Source organism: Pinus tabuliformis, chromosome 1_1 (genome assembly GCF_031772625.1).
Source record: "Pinus tabuliformis cultivar Carrire ecotype Pingquan chromosome 1_1, CPIR1, whole genome shotgun sequence".
In the NCBI taxonomy this organism is placed as follows: domain Eukaryota; kingdom Viridiplantae; phylum Streptophyta; class Pinopsida; order Pinales; family Pinaceae; genus Pinus; species Pinus tabuliformis.
The window spans coordinates 691,057,922-691,076,677 of NC_142297.1; the positions used below are offsets into that span (position 1 = coordinate 691,057,922).

Consider the following 18,756-nt stretch of genomic DNA (forward strand, 5'->3'; position numbering starts at 1 on the left):
AGAGAGAAAAACTCATTCAACTGCTAGAGAATTGCGACCTTATTCTTATTAGTCCTCTTCATCTAGATGAGTAGAAAACATATTTTTGTGAGATATCCAAATTTCCGAAGAGAAGGAGGTCGAATGGCATATATATAGTGATTCTAGATAATCGAATGGGTGTCTCTTCAACTAGGCCAATTTGATCTCATGGTCGGACGACTTGACTATATTTGGAGCAAAAAATTCAAATTTAGAAATTCAAAATGTTTCTTTTGAAAATGACATGAAGAACATTTCTTACATGTTTCTTTATATACATTTTAAAGGCTAAAATAAAATGACATGAAGAAAATGTCTTACATAATTCAAGGGCCAAAATATTAATTATGAAGACTGACCATAGCTACAAAATTCAATAGAACATATGGTTAAATCCATAGAGTTTATGTTAAATGGTTTCATGACTTGTGGACAGATAAGTGGATTAAATTCCACCCAAGAATCCTTAATTTAATTGACATAATTGAATCAAAACTCCTTTCCATGTCCTTCAATTTTATTTCCCCAAAAGAATTAGTTCCATTGGTGGGGAACAAGGGCCATTTCAGTAATGGGGAAGGTTTAATTCCCATTAGGAATTTTCCTAGAGCCATAGTTCACCTTGAGGTAGTGGCCAAATGTATGCTTGCATTCAAATAAATTATATTGAATCATGAGTTGTACACACATAAGTGGATCATAGCCCACTCCCATGTCCCCTGAATTTTTATTGGATCCATTAGTGAGAAGCAAGAAGTTTTCACCACTCAGAAAGTTTCAATTCTCATGAGGGCTTTTCTTGAGCCATAGAGTCACCTTGGGTGACAACCGAACATGTGGTTTCACTCATGGAGATTATATTAAATGGTCATTTGACCCATGCACACATAAGTGGACCAAAGGCTACTTCCATGTCCTTAATTTTTTTTGTTAGATCTATTAGGTAAGAGCAAGGATTTTTTCACCAATGAGAAAGTTTCAGTTCCCAAAAGGAATGTTCATGGAGCGATCAGTTCACCTAAAGGTAGTGATTGAATATGTGGATGTACTCAGAGATATTATATTAATTCATATTTTTACCTATGCATAGATATGTGGATCAAAATACACCCCATGTCCTTCAATTTCTAAGCACATGAGCGCATGCTTTGTTTGTAAAGTAGGTAGAGTAAATCTATGACCATCCAGGTTCAATTCTCATTGAGGCTAAATACTATGGCAAAGAGCACGGGTTCTCCCATCCACATTCATGGTAATCCCACAATGATGCACATATTTAACCATCAGATCCATGGACTTTCTTGGATGATGTCTATTGTTTACTAGACAAACATGATTGTGTTTCTAGACAAAGAACAAAAACTAACTAAAAAATCATCGAATTAAATGTGAGGAGTTTTTGCTAAATCACCATAAAAATGAATGTTTACTAATTACACATATATACATACACACATTAAACAATACACGTATTTTATTTTATTTTAATTATAAATTAAATATTTTATTTTAATTATAAATTAAATATATAAAATATAAGTATATTATTACCTAAAAACTATATATATCTTTTGAAAAAAACAACTCATATATTAATTTGATATATAACTTAAAATAAACTCTAAAATTAAATTCTTAGTATAATAATAGATATTTTAAAATACATTACTATTTAAATATTATTCAAAATAATTTATATATAATAATTTAATCTTCCAAATAAAATTATTTAAAGCATTATAGTAATTTCATATTTGTAATTAAATATAAATATCAACATAAACTATAAAAATTATGTTAAAAGCAACATTTTTTTACAATCAATAAAAAAACTAAATCAATTCAAAAATTATGTTTAAAACGATATCTTTGTACAATCAACAACAATTTACATGAAACTAAATCAATGTTAGACATTGAATTAATTTAAAAATTATGTTTAAAACAATATCGTTAAACCATCAATAACAATTTACATGAAACTAAATCAATGTTAGATTTGACCATCACAAATTATTTTACATGAAACTAAATCAATGTTAGATTTGACCATCACAAATTATTTTATATATAAATTCTTAAAGGGAAAATAAGATAAACTTTTGAAGGTTGTTTTTCCGAGATGGACGCATCTATTTAATATTGGAGATGGTACTCTCCATTACATTGATTTTTCCAAAGAATTATACAAAAAGCTCGAGTAAATTCACTTGGCCATGAACTAGGATTGATACTTCTAACACTCCTTTAATCCACTTTAGTTTGGGCCAGCCATCCCCAAACATTAAGCTCATTTAAGGACATTAGGTGTTTTATGTTAAAAAATGAAGAATGCAAATGTGGAGAAGACGATTGATTTTTTGAATATTATAAATCAGTTAAATAAAATTATATTGGAGACATTAGTAACAAATGATTGCAGTAACACTGAATTAAATTAGACTAACTGAAACTGAACGAGGACACCTAGATGAATGAGGACACTTGGATGGATAGATTTGACACCTAGTAGATGGTTGAAATTAGGTTCTCCAACACTCCCCCTTAATTACAACAACATAAAAGTTCAATTAAGATGTCTATTGGTCTATGTCTCAATGAGGCTTACAATTTCTTTTTCTTTTTCTTTTCTTCCAAAAAAATTTACAATTTCCATTTCTTTTTCTTTAACTGAACTAGGACACTTGGATGGACGGTTTTGACACCTAGTAGATGGTTGGAATTAGGTTGTCCAACACTCCCCCTTAATTTTTTCTTTCTAAGTAAGATTGTTCTATTAATATAATACAAAAAAAGTAGTTACAGAGAGGCCTGGCCTCAAAAGTACTAAACATCATTCATCACACAATAAGACTGTCTATCCTTGACTGCCCCAACAGAGGGGAAACCAGTCAAAGAAATCAAAGGAGCCCACATAGGGGTTATCAGTTTTGACCAAAAATCAACAAAACATTTTAGACATTGCAGAGTCGTAACCAAAAAACACACAAACTTAACCGAAATTGCCCAGCCATCAAGAAAAAACATCCACCTGGCAAAAAGCAACACCTGATTGCCAATTGTCGAGACTAGAGATTGTCCGGGGCCAGTTCTTCCACAATTGGACACACATAATTGTTTGAATCGTCGTCCTCGTCTGACATGCCACTACCATGTGCTGGATGGACTCCCTCAATGCTACCTGCGCCCACACACGTTCCAGACTTGTCACCCCATCGACTGCCTGAGGCCTGCGTGTCACAAAGCTTGTCTTCCGCAGCTTGCTGGTTGCCAGCCAACGCTTTACCATACAGGGTGGCTCTATCTTCGTCTGCTTGCTGTTTTCTAGGGTAGCAAATGCTCCTATTGCTTGGTTCTGCCCTGTTCGGCTCAACACTGTGCTCAGGCAGAGGTGCTGGGGGGTCAATTTCTTCAGTGAAAGTGATTGTAATGGTGGCTATGATTACAGGACGATTCAGGGTGCTTCGAAACCGGAATTGCGTGGTATGGGGAGCTGGATGCAGAGGTAGGGGAAAATTGGCAGTGTGAACTGCCGCATCTCCCCTTCCTATGCCTGACTGATCTATCTTCTGAGAGAGGTAATGATTTGTTTCGTCTTCTTCACATAACAGGCTTCACCCAATTAGTTTATTCAAAACAGAGGCTTCTTCTACTCCTCGACTTTTTGGGCTCTATTGTTTACTCTGGAGTCTTGTGTGATTTCGCTGATCATCTTTCTGCTAATTCCATGGAGTTTTACGCAGCCTAAGCTCCGATACCATGTTAAGAAATAAAGAATAAAAACAGTTCCAATACCATAATTCTCTAAGTACTGACCCAACCTTTCTATGCTTTCTATCTTGTCACTCTCTAGAATCCTCAACAACTCGAACGATATCAACGATTAAAAAAGGACAACTATTTAACTTTGTTACATTTGATAATGGTGAGAGATTTAAGTTTTCCCAAACTACAAAACCGTCTGATCTGCCTCAATTTCGTAAAAACACAAAAGTTCAAGGAAGGATTCCATACGTAGGACAATTGGACACGTTTGGAGTACCCTCGTTCTCTGGTAACCCGGGGCTGTGCGGTTCTCCACTTCTTTGAGCAGACGATTGACCATGCAATACTTTCATGTCACTGACAGGTTTATGCACTGTTTAATGGAAGCGTCGGCCATAAAACAGGAGTTGCCGCAAGCCATTTTGATTTAGATTTTCCAAAATATTTTAGATTTTATTTAGATTTTAGGAGATATTGTAGAATTTATGAATAAGAGTGAAGTGAGTTTTATCTTATCAAATCAACAATAACTTTAAATTCACTTTAGTCTTTCTCATAACAGTTTGAACGAACCAATCTCAGGGTCACACTTTCACAATAACTTTAAATTCACTTTAGGCTTTCTCACAACAATTTGAACGAACCAATTTTAGAGTCACAGTCTGAAAAATCTAAAATATCTTCACCTCTACAAGAACAAATTGTCCTTCAATATTACCTCCAACTGGAACGCACCATTTCAGTTAAGATGCGTTGAGATTATCTTTTCCTGAGGACTCAAAATTGCATGAAGACATTGGCTCTCTCTAATAACGCCCTCAAGGGACAAATGTCTTCATGGTTGTGGAATCTTCCCATGGTTGAGGAAATAGACCTTTCCCACAATCAGTTGGAAGAGCCAATACCACCTCAGCTGTATAACTCGTCGACTTCATTGAAGGAGGTGGAGCTGCGAGGTGATCAGTTGAATGACAGCCTTCCCAATCTATCAAGTACTGTGGCTGTCTTTCCTTGGGAACTTGCTCTGTCAATTAATAACATTACTGGTTCAGTCCCCCAAGAATTCTGCAGGATGTTACATGCTTCGAATTTCTTATCTTTAGCATCGAATAAACTAGGAATTCCTTGTTGCATTTGTGAGCAAATAGAGCATCTAGCAGCTCTGGATCTTTCGGACAACCTGTTATCTGGCAAACTGCCATCCCATTTAGGTGACTTCTCTTTTCTCAAGGTATTGAATCTAGCACATAATAAATTCCATGGACAGATACAAATGGAACTGGAAAATTTGAAGAAACTTCAGGTACTGCACATCAATAGTAACAAGTTAAGTCGAATTATTCCCGAGTCAAAATTGTAAAAATAAGAAATTTTGGATTTGAGCAGAAACAGGCTCTCAGGCATGGATTTCTTGGGTTCTAGTTCCTAGAATTCATTTCTATAATTTCCCCACATTACAGGGTGATATCTACGCAACCTTCTTTTCTAGCGAATTTCTCCTTTCTTGGCATTTATCTATGGTATTTTAATTGTCATCTATTTTCAAATTTAGCCAGGTGGCTCTTTGTTTTCTACTAGCCCAAAAAATGAGCATCCAATTTTATTTGGGTTTCCATGTGTTCGCCTTTTAAATTTCGGTTTCAAGAATTTCTACGATATTTTGTAGTATTATTGTTTTGTTTATGGAGTTGGATTTTCTTTTTGTCAAAGTGGTTCGATTTCGACGATGTTATATTCAAACATGAATGAAATTTATACAGAAACACAAAAGATTCGTCCAGCTCTTTTCAAAAGCCTATCTAATGCAATAAAACCCCACTTCTTAATAGCTTCCAAGGTGCATGAAAATTAACAACATTGTACCTCACAAAATGAAACAATAGTGGGTATCTCAATTTAACATAAGAAATAAATAGTCTCTAGAAATAAAATATAAAATGCTACAAAATATTCTCATCAAGCTCAATAATAGTTCTCATTACATAGCTTCAAATCATAAAATATCAACTATCTCAAATCATAACATATCAATTAACTCACTCTAAGAAGATTTTAAGGAAAATAAACAATGAAACAATGCACCAACAAAAAAAAATGATAGAGAAACAGAATGACATAGTCCTCCTTCGTTGAATGAAGGTTGAGAGGAAGCTATAAGTGTTTGGCATTCTTTGTTAATTTCTATGTTTCTTAAAGTAAAATAGAATATGTGTTTTTTTTGAAGAAGTACATCTTCACGGACACTTTGGATGTAATATCTCAAGATCTTTGAAAACTTTTCTCTGTGGATGGTGAAAACTCTAAATTTTATAAGTTTATTTTTTAGTTATGTTATAATGTTTTTTAATATATTATTTATTGGTTTTAATTTAAAATTAATATAATATTTATTCATTTTAATTAAAAAAATTTAGCAATTTGTATGTCATACACCTATCTTGTAATGTTGTAGTGGAGCAAAAAAGTAATCAAAGAAATTTTCAATGTTGTAGTGGAGTAGAGAATAATATATGGCTATACTAGAAAAAAAAATAAGCTATTGGTTGTTTTGAGTTATTAATCTAGTAAAAATGAAAAATACAAATGTTTTATAGTTTTAGTTATGTTTATTTATTTAGTGTTAGGTGGAAGAAAAAAACATAGTGAGTTAACTTTGATTTTTAATTATGAAAAATTTCTCAAATATTATAAAGTATATTGTAACCATTTAATTGTTAAATAACATATTGAATAAGCTTTTAAAAATAGAGTTTTTTTTTAGTTTTAAAAGTTTTTTCTAAATTATTATATTTATATAATATGTTTATAACTAATTTTTTTTTTTAATGTTTTACATTTTTTCATAAATATTTTTTTTTTAACACAAATATAAATAAATAAATAAAAACCAACTATAACATATATAATAAAACATAAATAATAATGAAAATACAAATCGGGCTTTACAATTTATTTTTTTTCAATCGAGGAATTTCTGAGTGGTCCTATGGCTAGTCAAAATGTCAGAGCCACATGGGAGGGTGTAACATCCTATCCACAGTCCAAAGGTTTTTCGTCAACTTGCTTTATTTTCTTCACTCACAATTTTGCAGTTTAGGATTTGGTCTTTAGAGGAGGACTTCTCAGAGCTTAGAAGGGGACCATGGAAGACTGCTACGGAAATGCAGAAGCCTTTGTCGACCTTGATCCTAACCCAAATAATATTTTGGTGGTGTGGGGCTTGGAGCCCACTCAGTAGAACCTGACAAAGGTAATTTTTCTAGCTAGATTGAGGCCTTGCATTTTTGGGTGTGGCATCAACTTCGATGGTGTTGGATAGGGATGATGGCTTCTTGGTGGCGCGACAGGTGGAACGTAAATTTGTCCGTCTTGGCGAGTAGCTTTAGAGGGATGAAACTTCTTGTTGGTTTTCAGCATCAGTGCATAGGGATGAATTCTCTTCGTTTTGTTTGGATCAAGGTATCCTAAAGGGACCAACTCTTGATGTTCTAGAAGGAAAGAAATCCTTAACCATCGAAGAAACAAAAACCTAGTTTGTTGTGGTGGAGACAACAACCTTAGTGCAGATGTGATCCTGGCTACCTTAGTGCAGATTTGATCCTGGCTACCTCTTTTCATGTTAGCACAAGACCCTCATTTCCTATAGGGTCGGAGGTTTAGTTTGCTCAACAATCAAGAGGGCTCAAAGACATAATCCATAACAGTGTCAGGGTAAGATCTAATATCTTTAATCCTTCTAATCCTTCATGGGTAGGGTCAAGCTCCAACATTTTATCTTCAGGCATCGAGCATTTCTCACTTGGACAGAAATTACTCGAAGCAGCTAAGCTCCCAAAGCCTTGAGTTGTTTTTCTCTAGCAGATTTTTAGAGAAGGGAGTTTCACTTGTCTGTGGTTGGGAAATTTTGGATGGTCAGGGAACACTCAATTTTGGCCTCAGGGAGGAGGCTCTACTAAGAGGGTCGGTAAGAAACCCATCAGGGTTTGGGTTAGGGTATGTCCCGAAAAATATTTATAGCATTTGAGAGGGTAAAATGTGCCTATTTGTGAGGTGTTGAGGGAGGACACCTCAAAAGAGCATAAACAAAATATAGGATTAGTTTTGTGGGAAGTTTTCATAGAGAAAGGGTTAGTTGATCCTCATAATATCAATTCGAGGAGGCCATAATATCCAGATCTAGGCCATGCAGGGCGCAAGCCTTTTCGACAGGTGATGGATAGGGTCATTGGAATTGAGGAAGGGGAAGATATTAAGGTAGGAGTGAAACTGACAAAAAAGGAAGTTCATACAAACCAATTCCAATGACAAGCACCTAGTGTTAGGGAAAGATATACAACTAGATTCATCCATGGAGGTGGCAAAGCACATTCTGGTTGGGAGGGCATCAAAAAGACACTTTAAAGCAAAACAAATAGATGGGTGGATTTATGCTTCATGGGACGATACTCCAGGGAGAGAAGCCGAGGTAATTATCCTTACAAGTGGTTGGTTCATGTTGAAATTTGGGTCAACAGTCCTGTTAAAATGATGGAACCCTCTCTTTGACGCGAAGAGGGAGCATGTGGAAGAGGTACCAATTTGGGTAATATTACCAACTCTTTCCCCTTAGCTTTGGACAAAAGATGTGTTTCATGCAATCGATAATAAACTGGGGGTTTTCCTGGAGGCTGATATGTCTTTTAATACATCCATAACCAGAACTATATCTAGAATCCTTGACAAATTGGATCTCAAAGAGGAGTTATTGCCCAACATCATGCTAAATTTCAAAGGATGCAATTATAGCCAACAAGTTGACTACGAGGATTTACCCTTCTGCTATTGTCAAGGTCTTACTCAGGATTTACCCTTCTGCTATTTGTCAAGGTCTTTAATCCTTCTAATCCTTCAAAATGTGAAAGCTAAAGTGGGTAATGGAAAAATCAGACCTGTCTAAAGCTTATGACCAAATCAACTAGATTTTCATTTACATGAGTCTTACTCATCTAGGATTTAATGTGCCATTTATTAATTGGGTTATGGGGTATATAACTAATTTCTCCTTTGTTGTCCTAATAAATGGTTCAACCTCCCACTTTTTTTTATGGTTAGCGAGGTCAGATACAGGGTTGTCCCCTGTCCCCCCTCTGATTTCTATTGGAAGTTGAAGGGCTAAGTATACTTCTGCTGGAAGAAAAAAGGCGAGGAGAGATAAATGGAATCAAAGTGGCATTAAACTTATTCATCACCCACTTACTTTTTGTTGATGACTTTCAATTTTTTGCAATGGCTCTCGATAGGACTTCGAATCCATAAAACAAACCCTCACTCTTTTTTAGAAAGCCACAGGTATGGTAATAAATGTTTAGAAATTAATACTATCAGTGACAGGGTTGTCTCAATTCAAGGTGAGAAGGGTGCAAAAAAAAAATCCCTTTAGAATCATCCCCAAAGGGATAGTCTCAAGTGCCTAGGTTTCCTTTTAAAACCAAACTCTTACCAGAAAAATGATTGGTTGGGGTTACTAGCCAAGGTGGAAAAAATACTTCAACACTAGAGCTTCAAGTGGTTGATGAGAGTTGGAAGATTAGTCCTTATTAAATTTGTGTTGGAGGCCATACCAGTTTATTGGATGGCCCTCGCATGGGTCCCAAAAGAAATTTTATTCTCAATATGGAAACTATGTGGTAGATTCTTATGGGTTAGATCAAAGAAAGAATATGTCCATCATTGGGTAGCATGGAAAAAGGTGGCCCTCCCAAAATCCTAGGGATAATGGGGCCTTAAGGACATTCTTATGTTTGCAAAGACTCTTTTTGTGAAAGTTAGTTAGAGGCTCCTATCTACATATAGTCTATAGACAACGGTGGTAACAAGGAAATATATCTTCCCCCTCTCAATTGATGACTGGATTAGAAGACAAGATAAAATGATACCAAATTCATTAGTCATATGGAAGGCAGACAATGAATCTTTTAATATCATTGGAAGCGACCTACTGTGGAGGGTGGGAAATGGAGAAAAAATGAGAATTGGGCTAGACCCTTGGACAGGCTGTTCAAAAATCTTCAAATTTTTGGATGAAATGGTGACTCTTCTAAATGGTCAGGGTTTCATTCATCTACACCAAATAAGGGACGAAACACAAAATACCTTCTTGTCAGCACGTTGGAAATCAACAACTCAACTAAATCTTCGTGATGATCATGTTAGCATATCGCTTGATTATATCGATGTACTGAAGAGGTCGCATATTAGACTTAGAGACAGAGAATATACGTTATGTTGGGTACACAGTCCATTCAGGATTTACGCTACAAAATAGGTTATAGTCATCATATTGAAGATAGATTAAGGGTGATCAACATTGAATGGTGATGGAAACCCTTATGGAACCTTACATTCCTAGCTGAGATGCAGATTTTAATGTGGTGTATCATTATAAACAAAGTGCCAACTTGGGATAATCTCCAAAAGAGCCTAAAATAAGGGCCAGGATGGTGCACTCTATGTAGACATGTTGAAGAATCAATTCTTCGTTTGTTCTTAGTTTTCCCTTTCCCACAAAGCATCTAGGATAAGAGTAGACAAATGTTGGGATTTAATATGGAATGGAGAGGGGCAAGTCTATTTGAGGCTTGGAGAAGCTAGTGGGAATCATCTCGGGATGAAACTCTCTGAAATATCCCCCCTCATATATGTTGGGGAGTATGGTTGGCTAGAAACAAGGCTACTTTTAGGGAAACGCCACTTATCCCAAATCTTATTGCAACTGAAGTTGGAGAAATCTATGCTATGTTACCTAAGCAAGAACCTATTGAAATGCCTCACATGATCATTGAAGAAGAAATAAATTCCCAAATGCCATGGTCATATTTTGATGGGGCATCAAATGAAGAAAGCATATGTGGGGGTGGCCCAGTCCTTCACCTAAGTACCCAATGTGTCCTAAAATAAAAAAAATTGGACTAGGCAGGGGTTTAACAATTACGCAAAGCTTCTTTCCTTAAAACATCTAATGTGCTAGGTCCTGGAACATGATTGCAAATCTCTTCAAGTATTTGGAGATTCTATAAATCTCATTAATTGGTTCAACAACTCACAAAGATGACACAATCACACACAAATTCCTATTCTTGAAGAAATTTTACAACTAAAGCAAGCTTTTAATTATATTTATTGTTTCCATATACACGAGGAAGGGAATTTTGAAGTAGATTCCCTATCCAAAGAAGGCACTTGACATGCTCTTAGACATTGGTACAACACTTAACCCATAAATGGGACAAAGTGTCACTCTTAGCATACATCTTTTGTTGCAATTTAATAACTGTCTAAGCTTATTAATTTTTCATCATAGACATATTTTAGTTATAGCTAAGGAGAGTCTAGACTCTTTCCCTCCTTTTTATGGTTATCATGTTGTTAGTTTCTATTTATGTACCATACATGCAATGTATGTGTAACCATTTTGATCAATATGCCAATGAACATAAACAATCTTTTATATATAGTTTTGTGCTGGTTTTTATTCAAAACAACTAGATTTCTTTTTAGCCTTTTAACGAGAGGACTAATTGCTAATGTAACTTTTTATTTCTATTATTAATATGAAGTTACAATTTTTTCTCAAGAAAAATATAAAATACAAATCATTTTAACCTTCATATAATAAAAAAGTAAGTAATGAATATGAAATCTAAAATTTTAATTCATAATCACCGCCATCTTTATATAATAATAAAGTTAGAAATCAAATGAGTGATGGTTAATTGGAAGTATCGTCTTTTTTTTAATTATGTCCCGGGAAGGAAAAAAAAAATTAGAATTTCAATTTAATAATTAATAATTAATAATTATTAGGTGAATAGAAAGAATTTAATTTGGATAGAGTATTTTTGTAGAATTTCCATAAAAATATAGACACATCAAAAATTAAGATTTATGTCTTTTTGTGTTTTAATTAAATAAGTTAATTTTAAAAAAATCTCATATAAACAAGTGTCATATAAAGTGAGTTATAGTTTTTGAAGATGTAGTATTGATAAGCATTGATATTTGCTAGTGATATTGTAACAAAGTCTCTTTACAAATTAATACTTTACATAATAAGGTTGGGATAAATCTCCATATTTAAGAATCTTATTCTATATATTTGTTTCACAGTCTTATATTAAGTATTTTTATAATTATTATTAATAATAATTTAAATTAAATTAAAGTTTTTAAATATTGAGGAGTCTTCCCAATGCATTATATTAGATATCATTTTTCCGGATTCAACTGCGTTAAGTAAGTCATTCATCTATGACCATTTCCATGAGGTAGTCGTAACTAACTAATTTCTCATGATTTTTGAATAGTCCACTTAGCACTTATTGGTCATGCTTTGCTCACAAGGTTGAAGAAGTGGGATTGAAACTAGTGAAATGAATCACATAGCCTCAATGATCACTTAAATTTCTCATGATTTTTGAATAGTCCACTTAGCACTCATTGGTGATGCTCACAAGGGTGAAGAAGTGGGATTGAAATCACATAATTTAATTAGATTTTATGATTTTTATTTTATTTTAGGAATCTGAAATGTAAATTAATGTAAATGTTTTAATGTTTATTATATAGTAATGCTTCTATGAATGTTTGTTAGCCATATATATATGTTTTACAATAATATATTAATTCTTTTTATAATTAATAATAATAATTTAAATTGAAATAATATTCTAATTTAGTTAGATTTTATGATTTTTATTTTATTTTAGCAATGCCAAAAGTGTTTTAAAGTAAATATTTTGATGTTTATTATATAGTGGTTTTTATATGAATGTTTAAGAGTCTAGGGAGTTGTCTATGGATGTCACAAATTCGCTTGTATGACATATTTCTTGTGGGAATCGGGAAAAAGAAATTCAAAAAATCAGAATGCTCTAGTATTTGAATTGTATTGTGAATGTTGAAATGGGTTCAGTACCATTAATAACCCCTAAGGCACTCAAAATACTGAAATTCACAACTATAACTAGGATTTTAAAAAATTTCTGCCGGATTTTATCATAATTTTGCCAAAATTTCCATTATTTTTTGAGCTGGACTCTTTAGACTAAACTATTTAAAAGTAAAAATTTTGATATTTATTATATAATAATGTTTATGTGAACTTTATGTAATTTATATGGCTGACTTAATTTATAATATTGTTATTATTTTTATAAATAAGCCAAATTTTTTTGGTTAAAAAAATAATTTTTTATTCTGTGATACATTCTCTTTGAATATCCTTTTTCGTGAAGAATAAAAGAGTACAATCTTAATTAGTGTTGTTAAAGCTGATAGTTGAGAACCCTAGTTGAGGTCATCCCGGCGCCCAGAAAAAATGATTATGATGTCGAAAATAGGCAGCCTGCAACACTGCAGAAGCAGACCCTTGAAACAAGAATGGCGTCTGACAGGTATCATGCGAAAGAGCTTGTTCAGTTTTGTTACCCGGGTGTTCATTTGTTGCATAATTTTCCTGGTTATATTGAAGTCTGTTTACTGCGACACTGGTTGTTTGAATCAAGAAATTCATTCTCTCTTGAATTTTAAAAACCATCTACATGATTCTGTTGGACGATTGGCTTCATGGAATATTGCTTCAATTAACTGTTGCGAGTGGGATGGCGTGTCTTGCGACGGACGGACCGGTCATGTGGTTGGTGTGGATGTGCATAATTGCAGTCTGAATGGTGAGTTCCGTCCTGCACTATTCTTTCTTTCTCAATTAAGGGATTTGGAGAGTTTGAATGTCGGCTCCAATAATTTTAAGGGCCAACTTATTCCCCAAGAGCTGGGCCTGTTGAAGAAATTAGCATACCTTAACCTCTCTAAAGCGGGATTTTCAGGCACCATTCCGCGGCAGCTGGGAAACCTCTCTAGCTTGACAGTACTCGATCTCTCTTCCTCTGCTTTTACGCTGGAAAGTCCCGACCACTCATGGCTTACAAATCTCACAGCCTTGAAACACCTTTCTCTTGACAGAGTCGACCTCTCAGCGATGTCTTCCGCATGGGGACGGTCAGTAGGTCGCCTTTCTCAGCTCAGGAACCTTTCATTGTCGAACTGTGGCCTGACGGGTGCCATTCCCCCTTCGCTGCAAAACCTTACAGCCATAGAAATTCTACATCTTGATAGCAACCCATTTCACACTGAATTCCCCAGTTGGTTAAGCAATATGACTAGTTTGATTTCCTTGCAGATGTCCAATTCAAGTCTCAGCGGATCTCTTCCGTTTGAACTCTCTCAGATGCCTCGCCTAAGAAGAATTTACTTGGACAACAATATAATATCTGGCAATGTTTCTCAGATTTTTCAGGGCCAGTGGAAGACCCTGACCCTTTTCCATATGCAAAACAATAGTTTGAAGGGATCCTTGCCATCTTCTATAGGAAAACTATCGGCCTTGGCTCAGCTAGATCTGAAACACAACAAATTGAAGGGAAAGATTCCATTTTCATTAGGCTTTCTCCGCTCGCTTACTGTACTAGACCTGGGCTACAACCTTTTATCGGGATCAATCCCTATCTCCCTAGGACGGCTGTCCAAACTGACCAATATTAGTCTTTCTCACAACAGTTTGAGCGGAACGATCTCAGAGACACACTTTCACAGTCTGAAGAATCTAATACATCTTGACCTGTACAAGAACAAATTGTCCTTCAATATCACCTCCAACTGGAACCCACCATTTCAGTTAGATGTGTTGAGATTATCTTATTGTGAAGTAGAGAGCTTTCCTCTTTTCCTGAGGGCTCAAAATTCTATGACGACATTGGCTCTATCTGGGAACGGCCTCAAGGGAGAAATTCCTTCATGGTTGTGGAATCTTCCCATGCTTGAGCAAATAGACCTCTCGTACAATCAGCTGGAAGGGCCAATACCATCTCAGCTGTATAACTCGTCGACTTCATTGAAGCAGGTGGAGTTACGAGGGAATCAGTTCCATGGCAGCCTTCCCCATCTATCAAGTTCGGTGGCTGCCTTTCCTTGGGCACTTGATCTGTCAATTAATAACATTACAGGTCCAATCCCCTCAGAAATCTGCACGATGCTTCATACTTCAAGATTCTTATCTTTGGCGTCAAATAAGCTCAAGGGGCAGATTCCTCCTTGCATTTGTGAGCAATCAGTGTATCTAGAGGCTCTGGATCTTTCAGACAATAGGCTCTCTGGCAAACTGCCTTCACATTTGGGTAACTGCTCTTCTCTCCAGGTATTGAATCTAGCAGATAATAAGTTCGAAGGACAGATACCGGTGGAACTGGGAAAACTGAAGAAACTTCAGGTATTGCACATCAATAGTAACAATTTAAGTGGAAATATTCCCGAGTCTCTGCAAAATTGTAAAAAATTAGAAATTTTGGATTTAAGCAGAAACAGGCTCTCAGGCAAAGTGCCCGAATGGATTGTGGAACTTTCTGAACTCCGCATACTTGTTCTCAGATCAAACAATTTGGAAGGTAGAATACCCATCCAAATCGGATGCCTTCAGCAGCTCCAAATTCTTGATCTAGGAATGAACCGTCTGTCAGGTACGATACCGCCACATCTTTCAAACATATCAGTAATGATCGACAAAAATTTCCCCAATTACAGACACGCTAAGCCTGAGCTGAGGTATGGACAGTACTATAAAGATGTAGTTAACGTGACTGACAAGGGTCAGGAAATGGCGTATGAATTCTTCCTCACGTCTGTCACTTCTCTGGATCTTTCGGGAAACATCCTTTCTGGTGACATCCCCGTGGAAATTGGAGATCTGCGGGGTCTGCAGACTTTGAATCTGTCCCATAATCATCTTATGGGAAACATTCCAGAAAAAATTGGGAGAATGGTAAATTTAGAAAGTTTAGATATGTCATGCAACCAGTTAGAGGGAAGAATACCTGCTACACTTGCAAAGCTTAGCTTCCTCGGTGCTTTTAACCTATCAAATAACAACCTATCAGGAAGGATTCCATATGTAGGACAATTGGACACATTTGGGGTACCCTCGTTCTCTGGTAACCCGGAGCTGTGCGGTTCTCCGCTTCAGAGAAACTGCAGCGATCAAGCATCAGGTGAGCCTGACCATAGTCATGAGCGGACACTTGTTCGTTGGTGGGAATCGTGGAAAGCTGGAATGGGTTTTGGAATCGCAATTGGGTTTGGCAGTGTGATCGGTGCATTAGCTCTGAGCAGACGATCGGCCATGCAATACTTTCATGTTGCTGACAGGTTTATAAACTGTTTAACGGAAGCGTGCGGCATATGACAGGAGTTGCTGTTAGCCGTTTTTATCTATATTCTCTATCGTAGATTTCGGAAATTTTATAGAATATATGAATAACTCTATAGTGTAAAAATTATCCATTGTCATATCTAAATAACCATAAAGTTGTACAAGCTGGCTTTCTGCGTTTGTTGCGAAGATTAAAACAGTTATCTAGCTAAATTGTACAAGCTGGCTTTCTGCATTTGTTGCGAAGATTAAAACAGTTATTTAGCTAAATCATACGAAGATTAAATCAATTTTCTTATGGCAACCTTTTCTGTTTCGATTTTCTAAACAGAAAATCCCTTGGAGTTCCCCTCTAAGGCTATGCTGCTTAGCATGAGCATAGGAATCGTGGATTAGTCTCTCTATGTATTTTATTTAAGCAGTTGGAGCTTTCGAATTCAACCATTATTGTTTGATGATCTTTTTCGGCAATGCTATTTCTAAAGTAGTACAGCTTATCTTCGCTTTAATAGCAAGGTGTTGTTTCTGAATTTAATTTATCAAATCTATTATGCAAATGATAGATTTGTTAAAGGAATATATCATTTCAATGTTTTCATAAATAATCTCCATTTATTTGTATGTTCTTCACTTATTACCATCCTGAAATATTTTTATTGATGTTTATGGTTTTTAGTCTTTGTTTGAATCATATTTAGGTTTGGGTAGAAGTCGTGTTGGATAGTGGCAGCTGGCATGTTAGCAACATGCCATGTGTCATAGTTTTGTATCTTGTCTGAACAGATTGAAGATCAGAAGCTACCAACAACAACTTCATTATTATTCACCAATTTTTCAATTCCCCTTTATCGTAAACATTACTGGTATGTTTGAAAGTGTAACGTTTAAGGTTTTTTTTTGGACGTTAGTTAAGTGAGTTGAACAGAAATCATGCATGGTGGTGATCAAGGAGAGCCAAAAGGAGAGCCAAGAGAGAAAGTACATAAGTATTTTTTTTAAGTTGATTGTAGGATGGTAAAAGAGCAAACAAAGGTTTTCAAAGGAGTTGAAGTTTGTTTTCTGTTTGGTACATGGAGTGGTAGGTTAATATATACATCAATAATTTTATCAGTAAAAATATATTATATATATTTGAAAGATATAAATATAAAGATTTTAAAATTTATATTAAAAACAATATTAGATAATGTATTTTGAGATCAACAATTACTTAGTCAAAGGGTTAGTTAGGTCCTTTGGTGACCTAAATCTATAATTGGGTTAAAGATGATTTGACATATAATTCCATTTCATCTTCTCAAAGAATTTGATAGAAATGAATAAACATAAGAGATATGTGAGAAGACAATGGTTTTCTTTTAGACTAACAAATTTTAGTACTTCAAAAGTTGTACATGCTTCCCAATTGGTTTAAATTTGAAGCTATAATTGTATCCAAAATCTCTTAATTTGTTTGGTCCCTATCCATTACACATGAGACATTTTAAAGTTGTCGTCATGTTCCTTTTGATATTTCATTTCATTGTGCATCATGCTTTGTGTTCATCCTTTGCTCTCACATATTGTGTTCCTTAATCCAATCTCTTCCATTATTATGCTTTATTATGTAGTTGTGTTCCTCTTTTTCTCCACACCGTTGACTTTTTTTTACATTTCAAATTAACCCATCTTGTAATCTTGTTTTAGAAAGACATGGAAAATCCACTCCACTTCCTCATTGTTAAGATATCAATTCTCCATAATAAATTACTCAATCAATCATAACCAACTATGAATTCAAACAAAGTCAACACAAAATCCTTGTCATGTTCCAATTCCTTCTCTATATTTTCAATCCATTAATAAACAAGTGCCATCATCATATTTCAAGTAATTTGTGTTAGTTTGTGCATGTCTAAAAATATGAGTTGAATGAAATAAGATGCATCAATAAGGAAACTTTTCAAATTTTTCTATCCCCACATGTTGATTGATTAGATTGATATTGAGAACTTTGGCATACACATTTCTCTAAAATCAGGTTATCCCCTTCTAACTTAGATATATTGCACTTGCAATAGTTACTATAAAGAATGTAAATGTAAAGGTAAAAGATAAATAATGCATTCACATCATAATTTTCTTTTTTAATGTTTGTTTCCACTAATGGTTTTTTCCACCCATGTCATCAGATCTTTAATTATTATTTGCCATTTAGAAGCCTCTTTCCTCTCTGATAATATGATAATGATGGGGAAACCATGGGGAAACTATCTGTTTCAATTTTTATCTTTCAACTCAAATTTAAAGATAGAAAAATATAGGTTTTAATAATAATAGAGTGAAAAACTCTTATTTTTTGTTATCTAAAATTTAAGATAATTTTGCTTCTTTTGTGTGTAGGAGAAGATGAATTTGTGATTTTTTTTTTAAAGACATATATAGCTCTCTCTAACATGGCTTAATAGATATTTAAAGTGCAATTACCATTTTAGATAATTCAATTGTTTTGGTTTTATTTTCTTAAGAAAACAAAACATGACCATGTGGCAAAGATGCTTCTAGGCTTGTAATGCCAAGCGTTCTAGTGTCCAAATAACCTAGAAAATTGATAATTAAATGTTATTTGAAATGGGACCTATTTTTTAAATAAGAATTACTAAAGAAGAGGGGCTGGTTCTCTGACCTTGGAACAACATCAACGCACCTCCTGTTATGGTTTTTTGTCTCTCAAGCAAGGTTGCGGTGGACCT

General features: G+C 34.8%; 2 protein-coding genes across 2 annotated transcripts; both read left to right on the forward strand.

Annotated features, from left to right (window-relative positions):
* Positions 1 to 4,615: 4,615 nt before the first annotated feature.
* LOC149215300 (receptor-like protein 54) lies at positions 4,616 to 5,146 on the forward strand. Its single transcript, XM_089389688.1, has one exon. It carries the CDS (start codon positions 4,616 to 4,618, stop codon positions 5,144 to 5,146), a length of 531 nt encoding a protein of 176 aa, XP_089245814.1.
* A 7,996-nt stretch (positions 5,147 to 13,142) lies between these two features.
* On the forward strand, positions 13,143 to 16,109 carry LOC149215301 (uncharacterized). Its single transcript, XM_089391068.1, has one exon. The coding sequence runs from the start codon at positions 13,148 to 13,150 to the stop codon at positions 16,055 to 16,057; it is 2,910 nt and encodes a 969-aa protein (XP_089247194.1). The 5' UTR covers positions 13,143 to 13,147; the 3' UTR covers positions 16,058 to 16,109.
* The last annotated feature ends 2,647 nt before the right edge of the window (positions 16,110 to 18,756 follow it).